We start from the raw sequence: 18,082 nt of genomic DNA, 5'->3' as shown, positions 1-18,082 counted from the left end.
GACACAAAAACCAAGGGGCAGCTAGATTAAAAGTTTGGGGAATGAGGTTTGAACTTTATAAAAATCTACAGCTTTTGGCAACTTGTCTAAAAAGAAAGTTTGGCATTAATTTTTCCCTTTCTTCACAAGCCTTGACTCACACAGAGTGGCCAAACAAGGCAAAAATGCTGTCCAGTTTTCACCTGGCACTGAAAAGCAAGGAAACGTAAAAAAAAACAAAAAAAACAATGTTAATGAGACAAAAGTCTTCTGGACGCAGGCACCCGAGGTACTGCTAGGAAACAGAGCCAAATTTTTTGAAATATGCACAGGAAAAGGGCTATGAAAATGTCAAAATTTGCATCCTCTGATAAAAGACTGTATACTTCCCCACACAGATAGCCATAAAACACCTTTAGTGGTCGCTGTACCCAGCTAGTTTTCTAAGCAGATTTGGATCATAAACCAACTTTATAATACAGACACATAAATACACACTAGTAGTGTTGTCAAAAGTGCCAATGTCGGTACTGAAGTTTAGGGGGTTTTTTTTGATCACGTGCTCAACAGACCTGTCTGTGATTAGCTACAATGATCATTGCTTCACGCTCTTCACCGAGCGCTTACACAGATACACACGGGAGCGTTTGAAAGCCACATCTATCAGCGGAACTGTCTATGAGCAGATATATTAGGGATCTGCTGATAGACGCTGCTTTCAACACTCCCGTGTGTATCTGTGTAATCGCTCGGTGAATAGGGCTGTGCGATTAATCGAAATCGAATCGAAATCGCGATTTGAGACGTTGCGATTTCCTAATCGCAAAGCCTGCGATGTGGACGCGATATTACTCTGTTCCAGAGCATATGTATGACTGCCAGCCTTGAGTTGCAATCTTACATGCCCTGGGCAAGAGTGAGCGCACCTCCGTTCTCCCCAATCAGCACTGCTCTAGCCAACTGCGTAAACACCCACCATTAAAAAAAAATAAATAAAAAACCGGAACGCGGGACGGGTGAGAGACAGAGTGGGATTATGGCGTCTACTGGGTCAGATCGATAGTTAGGCAAATTAAAACTAAAGAAAAACGTATGCAACTTAAGCTTCGAAATGACAGACAACGAACAAAAAAGGTACGTAATTTCCAAGAGCTGCGTCACAGCGCATATCAAAAGCTCCCGCATCGGTTCTGTTTTCAGTACTGGAGAATAAAAGATACATTCTTAGATGTTTTTGTTAGTACGTGAACGTTATCTTACACATTTTATCTCCCCAACAGATTAATTTGAAATAAGTTTATAATGCATGTTGGCTATTCCCAATTCAGAAGAGCGCACACACAGCCTGTGTCTGTGAATGCTTCTCATACTCGCTCCTCTCTGCCCCACGCGGCGCGAACCGTGTTCACGGCTCAACAGACCTGTCTGTGATTAGCTACAATGATCATTGCTTCACGCTCTTCACCGAGCGCTTACACAGATACACACGGGAGCGTTTGAAAGCCACATCTATCAGCGGAACTGTCTATGAGCAGATATATTAGGGATCTGCTGATAGACGCTGCTTTCAACACTCCCGTGTGTATCTGTGTAATCGCTCGGAATTTCTGTGATGGTTTCTATAGTTTTTTTCAGCAGGGTAATGATACCCATACTGTGCTGCACATTATTGACAATATTGAGCTGAAGCTTGACTTTGCAAATCGCAAATCAAATCGCAATCGCAATATCTGTCAAAAAAATCGCAATTTGATATTTTCCCCCAAATCGCACAGCCCTATCGGTGAAGAGCGTGAAGTGATTATCATTGTAGCCAATCACAGACATATCTGTTGAGCACGAGAACACAATGACATCTGTAATTTTGACACCACACAATAGGCCACTGATCACAAGTGAGGCCCCAGAGGCTTAGATGAGCACTTGTGTCAGATAGGAAGGGTAACGGCAATCAGATGATTGTGGCACCAGTAACTGAGTGACACTAGAGGACAGAGGTCCCAGTCTGCCTTCAGGACACCGACAAACACTCATACACAGGCCCACTTAACCACAAAGTCAGTCACGCAGTGTCATAGCAGCCAGATTGTCATTGCTCTTGACCAGCAGCCAGTGATGCTTTCTATACAATCACTGCCCAGAACAGAGTGCAATGCTGCAGAACAAAGTTTACTGTGATCAAAAGATCCAAAAGCATGTCATATTACTTAATTGGTAAACAAAAAAAAAGAATAATGGATCCTAGGAAAGGGCCCGGGGGTTTCTTCACAGCAAGTGTTTAATATCATAATATAATTTAGATTTTGGTTCAATTTTGCTTTGATTAAAAATACATTCAACAATTTAAAACAAATCTGTCAATTTACTCACCCTCAAGTTTGAAATCTTCAATCAACTCTCCATTTATTTTATTTACACTGAAAAGAATGAACAGTACATTCTTCAAAATGTTTCCTTTTGTGTTCTAGAACACAAGAAATTAGGTCATACAGGTTTGGAACAACATTAGAGGAAGTGATGACAGTTTTCATTTATGGATGAACAAATCTTTAATGAGTAAGATTAGATATTGTTTTTGTTTGCATGAGAACATTGAGGGGAGAGAGACAGTTAAAGAAATATAGGGGGAAAGGAAGTGGGACAGAGATTGGCAGAGAATGGCAAAGTAGAAAGAAAAGGAAGAGTATTACAGCAAATAAGGAGAAATGTGAGGTAGAGATTGTGTGGATTGGAACATTGTAAAACTGTACTAAGCTGTGTTCAGACAGCACTGATTAAATGGAAAGTGCTCATGAGGCTGAAAAAACAAGCAAGGTGTTCCCCAGGGTTCTGTACTCCGGATTCCCCAAGTTTGCTTTTCTGCTCAACCTAAAGCTCACTGTCAAAACTCACTAAATTTGCAGAGTGGTTTCCTATTTCTTCATAAAAATCATACCAAAACAGTGGCATAAACTATTTGAGTAACTGTACTTCTTTACTAAAGATGTACTTTTTTGTGAAATTTTCTTTATTACAGAATCTGAATATTTGTGCTCTTCAATTTCTTTCATAATATCACTTAGACCTTCAGAGTACAAATATCAGGTCTTCATGACTTAAATCATTTCTTTTCTTTTTTTTTTTCATTTTACTGAAATATTCCAATCCAATGAATAACAGGTTACTTTTCAAAAAGTAATTGTGCATTAAACTTACATCAAAATGAAAATATCCACTCTAGAAGATCTGAAGCCAACAAAAACACTTTAGTTTTCAATAATTAAACACAAAAAATAAACATTTTGCATTTACTTATATATGTTTTGGACAAGATACTTTGACATAATATTGAGTAAAATTTTGACACTGTACACATATTCCTACTTAACACCTCTTCCATTGTCCACATACAATGAAATGTACATAGGCCAAGGCCTATAATTTCTTTTATTCAACCATGAGAGCGCAAGTACCTTCAAAACCAGCAAGTCAACAAGTGGCTATAATCCAGTTTGTCTCCTGAGCACCACACTAATACACTGACAAAAATTACAAACTATTAACCATCTTAGCAGTCCAAGAACACATATGGCAATTGAATCTGGGAAACTTTAGGACATTCTCTCACCAAGGACAGCCAGAACTGAAAAACAATTAGATTTTACTATCATCTAGGTCAAGAACATAGAGGCATGGGGGAAGGGTTAGGTCACTGCATGCTCAGGGATGCTGCAGGATCAACTCCATTTGCCTATTACACTGATGTGCGGTGCTCTTGTGCATGCACAACTGCACAGAGGGAGGTCTGTAGATATCAGACAAGCAACAAGTTCTCAAGTCTGTACTAAATAGGTGTAAGCTACAAGTTCTGCATCCATTTAAAAACAATGATGCTCTGGACATTGTCTTGGAGGGCTACGCACTTTGGCTGAGGACAGGGAACATTACTCACATTCTGGATCTCAAACAAACAGAACCAAGAACCCAGGCTGGGATGAGTCACATGACCGCTGCCTCCTCTCTCCGCTCTATCGACAGTGCCTGACACTGACATCATCAGCTTCGTTGCCATCTGTCAATTACCCTATGCCACTTCCTGCTCACTTGAACTAAGACAGCCTATTCGAGCACTGAAAGTACTGAACTTGGTTATGGGCAGCACCCAAATACAGATTACAGTCTTGTGGGGTGTAGCAGCAGCACCAGCTTCTCAAGAGGCTCCTACTGTCGCAAATGCAAAATCTAAAAGAAAAAGAAATTGCATTTCAAATAAGAGAATGTCACAAATAAAGTTTCAAAAGTTTCAATTACAGCCATGCAAACAGAAAGTGCTATTAACATTTTACATCACATTGCAACAACAGTAACTAGCAAGTGCTGTGTTTTATATAAATCCTATGTACAGTAGTCTAATAACTACACTGTAAAAAATAAGTGTAATTTTAACTGTAAAATTTTGTAAAAACGCTACTGAAAAAAACTGTTAATAGGTTAACAGTAAGTTCCCGTACTATATACAGGGAAACACTGTAAAATATCTAACCAGACATTTCATGTAATTTTACAGTAAAATGCTGTTAATTTTACAGTTTTTAGAAGTAAAAATAACAAATCAATGTATAATTTACAGTCAAAAACTGTAAACTGATATTCCCAGAATTCCCTGCATGACACTCCACATTTGAAAGTATTTTGTTTAAATAATCATGTTTTTTTAATAGTTTTTGTTATTAGTTATGTATATTTGGGCTTTATGTTACATCTTCTGTCGTTTAATGAAAGTTTAATGCATTATTTAAGTATCATGTGTGTTACCATGATGGTGTTTTGTGTTTGCATGAATGACTCTGTGCACCATCTATATATTAGTATATACTTCTGCTTGTGGCGAAGCTACCTGTGATGAGCTTTGATTCTTCATGTGGCTTTCTCTTTTACCACCTGCATTATTATGGTGGTTGTCAGTATGTTAAAGGTACAAAACAGATTTTAATAGCAGTGTGCATTGTTGAATTTACTGGTTTACATTCAAATTTTCTTGTTTGTAAATTAGTTTTACACTGTAAAATTTACAGTTTTTGGCCGTAAATGTGTTTACAGTTTTTCTGTATTTGTTACAAAATTGGCAACCACAGCTGCCAAAATTATTTTGTAAAAACTACAGAATTTATTTTACAGTGTAGACACCCCTCATAGTCACTGGCCCTGCTGTCTTGCTCCGTAATCCTTCTACCTAATAAAGCTGAAGATAATTGTCTGACCTTCACTGCAAAGCACTGATGTAGAGTCATTGCTGCATTACTCCGTAACACTGGATCAATGATTATCTTAAGCATTAGTAAACCCAAGACCCAAAGGGCATTTGAGTGTTTCAAACATGTCAGGCTATTAATCCAACCTCTTGACATCTCCTTTTCTTCCGAAATCCTTATAAGCGCTTAGAAAGTTAGTAAATATGGTATCCCATTTCATTCATCTCTTTGAAGTCATTGTCTATGCTTTATTATTGCAAAATGGAATTGTTTCAGGTCAACCTTTAGGTCACAATGGCCTTGCTGTTTACATACTGTAACAACCATGCTGTGGAAAACGGCCTCTGGCTCTTTTCATTTTACTGCATTTTGTGTTAAAGGGGACTAAAGTGCTTCCATCCAAGAAAAAGAGTCCAAATATCTATGGTTATGTTAATTAATGACCAGTTTAGTAACATACAAAATCATACCTGATCTGAAAAACCCAATGTATTTGACCCTATGTGAATGACAGACAAGTAAACGGCATTTAAAAATATGAAGGTTTATAATAACATCAATTTATGGCAAAATCACAATTCCACTACAGGCCCGACAGCATTTATCTTGTGATAAAATTTTTACCGTCAGGTGATTTCACAGGTGAGGATGTTTGAATCCAGTAGGTAATCTCATATCTGTGAAATATCAATTCATGGGTTTAACTTCAAGGATTTAAGGCACAACAGAAAGATCTGTAATGCTGACCAGTGGGCTCAGAGTTATATTTATTTATGTATATGATGTACTGAACATAATTTCAATTCATAAGGAATGTGAATAATAGAATGCTGGAGTGATGGTTACATCAGTGGTTCTAAACCAGGTTGCGGAAGTTCTAAACCTAAAATGGGACACAGGTCTGTTCTTAGTTGCAGATACCAAAGCAATGCCAATGCACAAAGCAAATATTAAAATGTGATTAACCTTCTAAAAGAAGTTTCTAAAAGAGATGAGAAAATGTTGATATCAATTTCTGTATGTTCAGTCAAACTTTTGCTTTGTGTTTACCAGAATCTGGCCAGATGTCAACACAGCTACCCTCATTCTCAAAACATAATATTAAAATGTTTCGATGTTTGATTTTAAGAAAAATTGTTATTCAGTTTACTATAGACAGTTATGGTAGAGTGTTGGGTTGCCACATCTGGGTCCTGAAGCAAAACCAGTTGAGACTGGGCTGCTACACCCTAGTGCATCCTGTAATCTGTAACTGGTTGTAGGTTCAAACCCCACAAGGATCCATAAAGTACCACAATTGTGTCCTTGATCAAGTCACAAACCCTCAAGCATCTCCGAGAGAACTGAACGTGTCATAACATATGAACTGCAAGGACACATGCTGTTGTTTACATGGAGACGGTCGATCGCACTCTATTCCACAATCTGAATTCTTGTAACAGTTTCGTTTGAAAAGACAATATTGAGTACGATTTACACTACCAAACTCTTGACAACTGTGTTTCTGCTATTACCTTAATGATGCTGCTCCTCCTCGGTGCCGTTTTCACCGACTCTAGGAGAGCCGCCTCGTCGCGCTCCACCAGTGGCACGCTGACTCCACTCCGCCGGCCTGATCGAATCGCTCTCGGTGGGATGAAGTCTGGAGCTCCATCCCCGCACACCCTATCCTCGTAAGACTCCGACATCTCCAGGATTAGTTGGTTAGGAAATCAATATAATTTTACTCTATATTTGGACCCAAGAACATACACATCCAATTCTTAATATGGGTCTTTGGGTAGCTCCGGTAGTCCAATTTAACTTAATTGCGCAGATTCTACGGCAGGTTGAGAATGGATCTCGTTCCTTGAGCCCATCCTAAAGCAACTTTTGCCACTCACACAGCTCGAAGAAGAAATGATATGTATAACTGGCTCATTAATCATTCTCTTGCGCAAGAGGACACTTGCAAAACAACCCCAAATGTGCGCATTCTGTGTAAGCATGATGGAAAAGAAACGCCGGAGTACTGGTTGTGGATGTTGCTCGCCTCATCTCCACTGTGTGTTGTTTGGTTAGACAAGAATGAGAAACGCCACTGACACTGGCACAACCTCTTAGATCCGCTAAGCCCGCCCCCGTCCGTAAAGCTCGTGATTGACGGGTGTAGTGACCAATCAGACATTCTCAATTTTTTTACAAACTTTAAACGCTCGTCTTTCAAAGAGGAGGAGCCCATGCGTATGAGCTTCAGGAATGTTACTCATTTGAGTTTACCAGATGTTTGGGAGAAATTAAGCTTGGGGTATTACTTTTCCGAAGGGGGGGTTGTCCGGTTCAATTCAAAATAGAGTAAGACATGTTAAAGAGTTGTTTTTATGTGACAAACAAGAACATTTTTCCAAAACCTTGAAAAACAAACAATGTATCAAAATATAAATTAGACTAAACAGCAGGGTTATTATATTTAACTAAAAATAACACCATAAAAAAATCCATTACTTGAAATAAAATAAACGTTTACTTATATATATATATATTAAAATATATATAAATGCACATAATATTCTAGTAAACCGTGGGGTGACGAGTCCGTGTGCTGCTAACAGAGAGGGACCAATACAGACTGATTTTTCTCTGTGGCTTTATATCTTATCCTCTATATCTGTCTGTTTAACCCCTAACGCTCGATTCTGCCAAAATGTTGTGGACGTTTTTTTAATTAAATGATTATTATGATTGTTTTTGATATATATAGAAGGTCAGCAGCATATATTTGGTGACTAGTAGAGATCGGGTAAACATTTATTTAATATATAATATAAAAATATTATATATAAAAAACCTACGCTTGTTAAGGTAACATTTCTCATTTTCATTAACTTGATGTATGCTAGTAAAATAACAAAACTGAAATAAAATGAATAGAAACAAAGAGACAACTTTGACTACAATCAAAATGAAAACGTAAAAACATATAAAAATAAACACTATTCAAAACATTACACTTCTAAGCAGATACATGAATAATAAAAAGTAAATGTAAAGTAAAATAAAATACATACTTCATAAAACAAAAATTCCAAGGTTTTGTAGTAAATTCTGTAATTTAATGGCATACTTAATCTTCATAAATATTAACAAAAAATAACAATTAACACACACACACACATATATATATATATATATATATATAATTAAAGAAAATCAAGTATACTTGCAGTCTCTGAGTCTCTAAAGGTTAAAATGTGATTTTAATATTTGTCAATGACAGTCCCAGACAAAATAAGTGTCTTTCAAATCCTTATAGCAGCTATGGCATATGCTATATGAATATTCTCCACTATTAGATGTTGCCTATTTGTTGAAGACAGATGGCAGGACCACACTGACATGAGGCCTTTAACACTTAAATGAGGAATGTAATCCTAAATGATATCTGGACTGTCCTCTGTGTGCCTGATGTGTGTGTAGAACACATGACAAAGGCATGTGAATATGGTTAATAAAACTCACAGAGAAATGTAGATTAAAAAAACATAGTGAAAACATTGTGATGAGCCAATTGCTCATGAGGGCTTGCTCGAGATGCGAGTCCTCTGTGAAAAGTAGACAGAACCCGAGGGTCATTAGCATAGGGCTAAGAACTCTAACACCTCTCTGCAGCTTTTTCCCTTGCGTCAGGTTGTCATGGTTAAACTAAACCCTCTCTATGGAAGGGTGTCATTAAAAAGAGCTCTAATATGCACTTTAAGACTGATTAGTGTTTTAACTTCATACTTTACTTTGCCACACCTTAAATGTTTATCACACTGGGTGGCAAAGGAAAGTTATGAAATGGAAACGTTGGACAAGAAATACAAGTGTCTAAAAATGGAGTTTGTTTTAGTCAGCCTGTTCAGCCAAAAGTAGACATTGGTGTAAGATGTTGAATGTGTGTGTGTGTGTGTGTGTGTGTGTCTGAGTTAACAGTTTATGAGGCAAAGAGGTTTGAAAACTAAATCTTCCCATTTCAAAGCAAGTTTACACCCAACTCCACAACTTTTGCCACATTCTATTTATGTTACCATTTAAAAAATGTGGCAGTGTCCATTTAATATGAATTAGCCTACTGAGCAATATATGGAGTATTTCTGTGACCAAGAGCTTGTAACACTCTAAAGAGAAAGGAAAAAATGAAATCGCATCATATGACCCCTTTAATATTCTCAATCAGCAACAAAGTTTGTTGTAACAAAGTATCTGTTTTTCTGTCATTTGTTTACATTTTAGAACCAGGTTAACACAGCAAAATGATATGAATAAGGTTAGATTTATGTCCACTATAATAACTGAAATGTATGTGCATGCATATCTTGAAATATTCCAAAACATACAGCAGTATTCACGGAAGTGTGATCATAAATAGTTTTTAAATAGCCCTCATGTGTATCACGCCCTCAAGTGTATGACGTGAAGTACTACAACGATTTAAGAACCTTAACATTAACTACATCAAACGTCAGTAAGAAAATTTAACAAATAGCCTACAGAGTTTGCTTTGAAAATATGGCTCATCTTATATGCTTCTGTGATTTAGGATCCCTAAATAAATTGTTTACCCAGTAGCTGTCTTGTAAACTACGTTTAAATGTTTCAATGTTTTATACTTTATGTAAGTGAATTGTGGGTAGCCTAATAGAGCTTGTTATTGCCCGAGAGCGCAAGCGAGTGTGAGAGGTGACAGATGTGTGTCAGGGTCGTGTTGCTCTTATCTCAGCGTCCTTCACTCCTCAGCTCCCTGGTCGGTGTAGAACGAGAAAACAGCATGTGCAGGGAGTATTTGTATCTCAAGTCTTTTATTGCTTCAATTGTATTTCAAAAAAAAAAAAAAAAAAGTCAAAATCAAATGTTCACTGTTTTTATGAGAGGTTTTGAACAAAAGTGCGCAATGCACTACGCAAAAAGCTTTTTAGAAGGTTGAAAAGTTTTTTGAAGGCAACACTATCTGAAACGATCTTTATTGCATTATTGCCTCTTATCATTTAAAATGTTTCAACACAGAATCTTAGTTTCTATCAGCACTGTTTATTTCCGTCTGTCATTTCCATCTGCACTCTACATCTCTTCACATTCAAAACTGAATTGCTTGGATCAAAGTTTTTAAAACGCTCTCAAGAGCTTCACCAAAAGTAATGAAAAGAGTAGGAGCAGCTGGTTACAAACGCTCACATTTTCACAAGAGGGAAGAAGCTAAAAACTTTAAATTTGCATTATTGTGTTTATAACATGTTTATAACTTTATGCTCATATATACAGGTGCATCTCAATAAATTAGAATGTCGTGGAAAAGTTCATTTATTTCAGTAATTCAACTCAAATTGTGAAACTCGTGTATTAAATAAATTCAATGCACACAGACTGAAGTAGTTTAAGTCTTTGGTTCTTTTAACGACATTCTAATTTATTGAGATGCACCTGTATATATATATATATATATATATATATATATATTCTCTTCTGTATGGCGAACAAATTTAGCTTATAACTTTGTTTGAACAGGTGTTTCTAGTCAGTTTCAAGTCACGTTATATATATATATATATATATATATATACAGTATATACATACACACACACAAACAAACACACACATTCTTTTTATTATTAATAATAATTTATTTGAATTATTTATCACAGTCAGAGTACCACTCTCTGGTAAATGTGTCATCTAACTGACCAGGATGAGTGGAAAAGATCCACAACAAATTCTATTACAAATGAGATGAGTGAAAACTCTAACAGACATGTTAGAATGACTTTTTGTACCTTTGAGTTGAACGCTAGATGGCGCTGTGTCACAAGTATTGAAGAAGAGACGTGTATTTACAAAACTGAATTTGCCTATTCATGAGGCCAACAGTTTAATGGCATTTGTGTCCTTAAAAAGTCCTGTTTGAATTAGCATTTTCTGAATGATGAATCAGAGCTAAGCAACCTTAATATTTACTTGTATTATTTCTTGGCAGATTGTTTCTCAATAGTATTAATAATTCGTTTTAGAGAGAATGGGGAGAGTTTAACATTTTGTCCTCATTTCAAAATAGGTCTACAGCCACCTCAGTAGGGTAGTTGCCATGTCTGATATAGTGACTTCACTCGTGTAGCTCATTTTTGATTGGTTACAACTCACAATACTCAGTTTCCCCTATATTTTGTAGATCAGTCCTTTTAAATTTCGCCACAAGATGGAATAAGATACAATTCCATCACTAAATCAAACACAAATACTGTAAGTGTCCGTTTGAAATAGCCTAAATGTTGAAATCAAAACCTCCATCCATACATTTTCAAAACCGTTTTCCTATGCCAGGCCTCAAACCACAGGGGCCTACTTGTTGTGAGGTGACAGTGCTTTGTGCTGATCTAATGTTGAAAATGATTGTAAAAAGTTACAATAGATTCTCATCAGATATGATCTCACTGGAGCTCAGGAATAGATAAACAGGCTGCATAGAGTCCGGATTATGTGTCAGAGTGACTGATGTATGCCAGTTTAATCTCACAGGAACAGAGGTGGGATTATAAAGTGGAGTGATGTGTATCAGATGACAATGTTTGTATTCATTTTGAGATGAAAATGTGGAGACAGATGAGAAATTAATAGTGAGTGTGATTTTTGGAAAAACTAATTGAAAATAAATAACATTGTTTAACATTTGCATACAGTTTTGTGGCAGTTTAACTACCTACCGTATGTTTGTTTCCTTCCTACAGGCATGAGTTTCCTTCCCAGCGTCCTCTGGGTGTGGTCTCAGAATGACAGCGGTTTCCGGTCTAGGACCCAGACTTGGTTTTTCAGTGTTATTTCTGAGCACTGACTAAGAAGCACACGGGCAGACAGATGTGTGACCTACTGTCGAGATTGAAACTGATGTTTCTGAGCCTGGCATGATAGATACAGTTGGGATGTTCTTTAATTTCTGTGAAAGATTAACAAATACTATATTATTCCAATTTTGGATTTGGCTCTTATAATCTATAAATGCATCAGATGTCTGTTGTCTTACAGGGCAACCCAAGGCCACATAATCTAAAAAGAATTAGAGGAAATTTGACACAAAGATGTTTTCGAAGGATCAATTTGGGAAAACTATGGAAACTAATCCCTAATCATAACTATTGTGTTCTGAATGGCAAGAGCCAAAACAAAAAGCGGCACACAAAGCCACTAAAATGAGCTGCTTTCAAAAATATGCCGCTTTGTGGCTGGTTAATGAGATTATTGTTCAGCATGGTGCTCACAGCCAGCAGGTGGGCATTGTTTTCAGCTGTAAGTTTGACAGTTGGTACAGTAGCAAAGTAGAAGCTACTTTGGTAGTTTCATGTTTTGTTTTGTTTTTTTGTTCCGCTTTAGCCTGGGTGACGTCTGACTCACTCACAGCTGTGTAAAAATAGAGCCACATAATAAACACATTGAATTATTTGAGTTGTGTCTCTTAGCTTTCCTCTGCTCCCCCCATTTGGAGGCCTCCTTCCTTCCTTCTCTCTCTTTTGTTCTATTTTATTAACAAAATGCTTTTGTTAATGTAAGAGAAAAGGTACTATCTTTGATTTCTAGCCACAGTGGTGCATGTCTGTTTGCTCTTTAGCCGTATGCTACTTCTAAAATGCACAACCAAGATCCAGATGCCCTGTAAACGCCCCTACATTAGGCCAACATTACAGCTGCCGACACACAGTAAGGCCCACGTGTGACACAACATCTCAATCCCACAAGTCTGTAGTAACTGAAATTCTGAAAGTCAATGGTATAATATACAATAACACTTCAAAAAAAAACACATCTGATCACTGGCTGTGTTACTGGTTTAAGGAAGGTATAGCATAACAGCTCCGAAATAGATGGAATGGGTTAAATGAATGCCCAAGTGGTTAGTAAATTAAGTATTTTAGATGTTAATTTTTGAAAATTCCATCTTGCTCTTGCTCATAATTTTCTACTCAGCTCCTCAAATTTTGTATGGCCAACAAATTTAGCCTACCACTTATTTGAACAGATGTTTCTAGTGCTACAGTCTCATTTAATGTGGTTTTAAGTCACTTTATAGAATTTTCATCCCTGCAAACACTGTGCCAGAAAGTGACCTAAAAGTTATTTGCTTCATTGCTGGTTTTGGTAGGAATTTTTCACCATGAATCATTGTTGGGGGGTGTAAAAATGACTATTACATCCCATTCTTTAATAAAACAATTATTAAAGATTAAAATGAAAATAAAGGTGTTTTAATAGGTGTTAGGGTTGTCTTTTTTCTTTCTTTCTTTCTTAATCTCCATATCTCAAAATATTAATTTGTGTAATACGAATTTGAAAAATGTCCCAAAAACATTAGGAGTCGGTTACCAAAATAACTAAAAGGAACAATAGTAGTACGTTGTCTCTGTCTGCTGTGTAAACATTTATAATTTATACACACCCCTCCTCCTGTTTAATATTCAGCCCCGCCCTTTTAATCGGTTTCCTTCGCCACGCCCGCTCATTAATTTCAACATGATTCCAGCCCAATACAACTTTTGCTTTATTATTTCGCGGCCACATAGGGAGACTGAATGAGATGTGGTTTTCTGATTGAGATTTTAATGAAGATAATCTGGATTTCTTTATTGCACAACTTCAGAGAGTATTTTATTATTTTAGTCTCATAAAGACCTCGCAGAAGGATTTGGTGATCTTTGCTTGACTTAAGCCGTTTTCTTAAACGGGATCGGACACACGGCACGTCATTCTCGGTTCAGTGTCACTCCCAACGGATTAAGTTGTTGTAATATGGAGCAAACCCACTAAGCACGGGAGCGGGAGTCCTCTGAGTGCGTGGCCAAGTGGGTCGCCCCGTGTCCGGCCTTGCGTGTGCTGGAGAGCCCGCAAATATGGGATGTGGATTACGGAAATTGGAGGACCCGGAGGACAGCAGCCCGGGAAAAATCTACTCCACTTTAAAGAGACCACAGGTCGAGACCAAAACAGACTCCGTGTACGAGTATGTGCTGCTGGACTTCAGTTTGGAAGGTAACAGATCAGTGCAGTAAACAAAGATTTTTATGTGATGCTCGCTTACAAAAAACCCAGCAAAATACCATTTAAGTTATTCTTACTATAATGAAACTGCGTTAACTCATTATTAGTTAACTGTTACAAAATAAACTAAACAACTGACAACTGTTCTGAAAGTTTTTTTTTAGAGTACTAACAATAACAGGATGTTAACAAAAGTATGTTTTTTTTAATTTAAATCTATTTATTTATTTGCAGAAGATTACGCTTAGCTTGGTACATTTTCATTTTGTAAGGGTGTAATGAATGAGAAATAGCTACAGTTGTTAATTCGGCTGTTTCTCAAAATTTAGCAAACTGCCTGGCTAGAAAGCACGTGCCAATAATGGACAAAAATGCTGCCTAGGTAGGCAGCACTATGGTTTGAGTCAATGCCATGTTTGTACTTTCAAACTTGTGGCATGATGAATCTTGGCATGTGTGTCCTGGAGTGTGTGAGCTTATACCGTTTTACCCAGCAACAGCGCCAGAGCTTCATCACATGTGGAAATAGGTCAGGAGGTTTTTCCCTCTATTAACGGCGTCTGAGGCGCACAGACGGCAGCACACCCGCGTCTGTTCCACAAAATGACATTCAGTTAGGGATACGCCGGTATCAAATTTTCATGTTGCGATTAATTGCTAATGCTTTTATTACGGTATACGGTATTATCAAGATATTTAAATTAAGTTAAAAAAGTGCTGTCATAATACAGTATAACAGGTTTAATAACTTTTTTCTTATAACAAAAATAACTGCACATTTAAATGCAATAAAGCAATACAGAAAAATGTATAAAGTTAAAAGTTTTACACACGAATTTGAAAAATGTCACAAAAACATTAGGAGTGGGTTACCAAAATAACTAAAAGGAACAATAGTAGTACGTTGTCTCTGTCTGCTGTGTAAACATTTATAATTTATACACACCCCTCCTCCTGTTTAATATTCAGCCCCGCCCTTTTAATCGGTTTCCTTCGCCACGCCCGCTCATTAATTTCAACATGATTCCAGCCCAATACAACTTTTGCTTTATTATTTCGCGGCCACATAGGGAGACTGAATGAGATGTGGTTTTCTGATTGAGATTTTAATGAAGATAATCTGGATTTCTTTATTGCACAACTTCAGAGAGTATTTTATTATTTTAGTCTCATAAAGACCTCGCAGAAGGATTTGGTGATCTTTGCTTGACTTAAGCCGTTTTCTTAAACGGGATCGGACACACGGCACGTCATTCTCGGTTCAGTGTCACTCCCAAAGGATTAAGTTGTTGTAATATGGAGCAAACCCACTAAGCACGGGAGCGGGAGTCCTCTGAGTGCGTGGCCGAGTGGGTCGCCCCGTGTCCGGCCTTGCGTGTGCTGGAGAGCCCGCAAATATGGGATGTGGATTACGGAAATTGGAGGACCCGGAGGACAGCAGCCCGGGAAAAATCTACTCCACTTTAAAGAGACCACAGGTCGAGACCAAAACAGACTCCGTGTACGAGTATGTGCTGCTGGACTTCAGTTTGGAAGGTAACAGATCAGTGCAGTAAACAAAGATTTTTATGTGATGCTCGCTTACAAAAAACCCAGCAAAATACCATTTAAGTTATTCTTACTATAATGAAACTGCGTTAACTCATTATTAGTTAACTGTTACAAAATAAACTAAACAACTGACAACTGTTCTGAAAGTTTTTTTTTAGAGTACTAACAATAACAGGATGTTAACAAAAGTATGTTTTTTTTAATTTAAATCTATTTATTTATTTGCAGAAGATTACGCTTAGCTTGGTACATTTTCATTTTGTAAGGGTGTAATGAATGAGAAATAGCTACAGTTGTTAATTCGGCTGTTTCTCAAAATTTAGCAAACTGCCTGGCTAGAAAGCACGTGCCAATAATGGACAAAAATGCTGCCTAGGTAGGCAGCACTATGGTTTGAGTCAATGCCATGTTTGTACTTTCAAACTTGTGGCATGATGAATCTTGGCATGTGTGTCCTGGAGTGTGTGAGCTTATACCGTTTTACCCAGCAACAGCGCCAGAGCTTCATCACATGTGGAAATAGGTCAGGAGGTTTTTCCCTCTATTAACGGCGTCTGAGGCGCACAGACGGCAGCACACCCGCGTCTGTTCCACAAAATGACATTCAGTTAGGGATACGCCGGTATCAAATTTTCATGTTGCGATTAATTGCTGTCCTTCACGCAGCATGCAGCGGTGTTGTGCATTTTGACCAGTTTATGGGAAAAGTATTCTTAAAATGCATTCAAAATTCTGAATAATTTGTAAAATATAATTATTCACGGTATTTAGAAGTGCCCACGATAACAATATCGTGCATATTCATTACCGTGATATATCGCATGACCGAATACCGGCACAAGTCTACATTCAGTCATGCTCACTTCCTCTGTGTAGCAGTTTCCACTATCTCTAATATTCTTGGTTTGAAGGGACCATGCGCAGTCTATTTTGTACTGCCCATATCCATCGTTTTTGGAATGTATAGTATAGTACAGTACAGTACAGTATAAAATATAGTGATGTGTAAATTTGCCCGGAGGAGAAGCGGATTGTTTGAAAATTGGTGCGGGTTTCTGTTGCGAACCAGCCTTGAGAGGGAAATGGAAAAACCCCTAGTGGAGATGGAAAACCTGGAGTGATTACTGAACACTGTTATCAGTCGCTCCACTCCACTTACGGAGCTTCAGACCGTATTTCAGTCTGTGTATTGAAACTGAAAAATATACAAGCTTAACTCGTCAAAATTTGTTTTAAATGTAAATTACTTATTAACTTTTGTTTACTGATATCCTGAGATACAAAGCTGCAGAGTGCAGATAGGCTGATGTTCAGGAGCTATATGGGATTCTTGTTTGTGTGATATTTCCTAAACGACTAAAATATAATTTTATGATGGGAAATGAGATGTAGCCTACAGTTTTCCAGTTTAAAAGAAAACTGTACTTTATTTGTTTTTAATGCCATGCAGCTATTTTCATGGCAAAAATACTTGTTGTAACATTTAAAAACTATGTAAGACCCATTTTCCCTAAAATTTCAAGACCACATTTGGATTAACTTGATTAAAAACCTATAGCCCCAGTTTCACAGACAAGGCTTAAGGCTAGTCCTAGACTAAAATGCATGTTTGAGCTGTCTCAACTGAAAATAACTTACACTGACATATCTTAAAATATGTCAGTGCCATTGTTTTGTCTCAAGATGCACGCCAGTAATATTTTTTTATAAGTCATTTTAATAAAAGCTGCTTAAATATTCTAATTTAACTAAGGCCTAGTCCTGGCTTAAGCTAAGCTCTGTCTGTGAAACTGGGCCATAGTGTTCAACATAGAAAGTTTTTCTAGAAACAGAGGACTAGAAATATTACAACCCAATAGAATATTTCGCATTTGTCCTGATAGTAAATCGTATCTCCTGAAAGTGTCCTGTCCTGCATAGTATGAAAATGACTCTAACAGTTCTTAAAGGGGTCATATGATGCGATTTCATTTTTTCCTTTCTCTTTAGAGTGTTACAAGCTCTTGGTGCATAAAGAAGATCTGTAAAGTTGCAAAGACTAAAGTCTCAAATCCAAAGAGATATTCTTTATAAAAGTTAAGAGTTAGCCACACCTACCTAAAACGGCTCGTTCGAACACGCCCCCACATATCTACCTCACTATGTGGGAAGATATGCATAACGCCGCCCAAATGTTCACACAAAGAAAGAAGGAGTAACTTTTATTCTCGCTGTAGTATTGAAAAGTGAAAAGTGAAAAAGTGAAAAGTGACGTGACATGTGGCCAAGTATGGTGACCCATACTC

The 18,082-nt window shown here is 37.3% G+C and overlaps 2 protein-coding genes across 6 annotated transcripts in view; one reads left to right on the top strand and one right to left on the bottom strand.

Moving 5' to 3' along the window:
* Nucleotides 1–7,157, bottom strand: part of LOC107719808 (inactive phospholipase C-like protein 1) — a 66,145-nt gene extending 58,988 nt beyond the window's left edge. For all 4 annotated transcript variants that reach the window (XM_016527340.1, XM_016527337.1, XM_016527338.1 and 1 more), the window contains exon 1: nt 6,725–7,157. In XM_016527340.1, the coding sequence (XP_016382826.1) occupies nt 6,725–6,898 (174 nt within the window). In that variant the 5' untranslated portion in view covers nt 6,899–7,157. The remainder of the gene's footprint in view (nt 1–6,724) is intronic.
* Nucleotides 7,158–13,736: 6,579 nt separating this feature from the next.
* LOC107719806 (raftlin-2-like) overlaps nt 13,737–18,082 on the top strand; it is a 32,245-nt gene continuing 27,899 nt past the window's right edge. The window contains exon 1 of one of the 2 annotated variants that reach the window (XM_016527334.1): nt 13,737–14,237. In XM_016527334.1, coding sequence (XP_016382820.1) covers nt 14,099–14,237 — 139 coding nt within the window. In that variant the 5' untranslated portion in view covers nt 13,737–14,098. Of the gene's footprint in view, nt 14,238–15,281; nt 15,783–18,082 lie in introns of those variants that run through there. The other variant, XM_016527333.1, reaches the window with a different exon arrangement.

The sequence above is a fragment of the Sinocyclocheilus rhinocerous genome, unplaced genomic scaffold (assembly GCF_001515625.1).
Source record: "Sinocyclocheilus rhinocerous isolate Xijiao unplaced genomic scaffold, SAMN03320098_v1.1 scaffold421, whole genome shotgun sequence".
In the NCBI taxonomy this organism is placed as follows: Eukaryota; Metazoa; Chordata; class Actinopteri; order Cypriniformes; family Cyprinidae; genus Sinocyclocheilus; species Sinocyclocheilus rhinocerous.
Note: the sequence above shows the minus strand (reverse complement) of the source record. Positions and strands in the feature narration are given on the sequence as shown.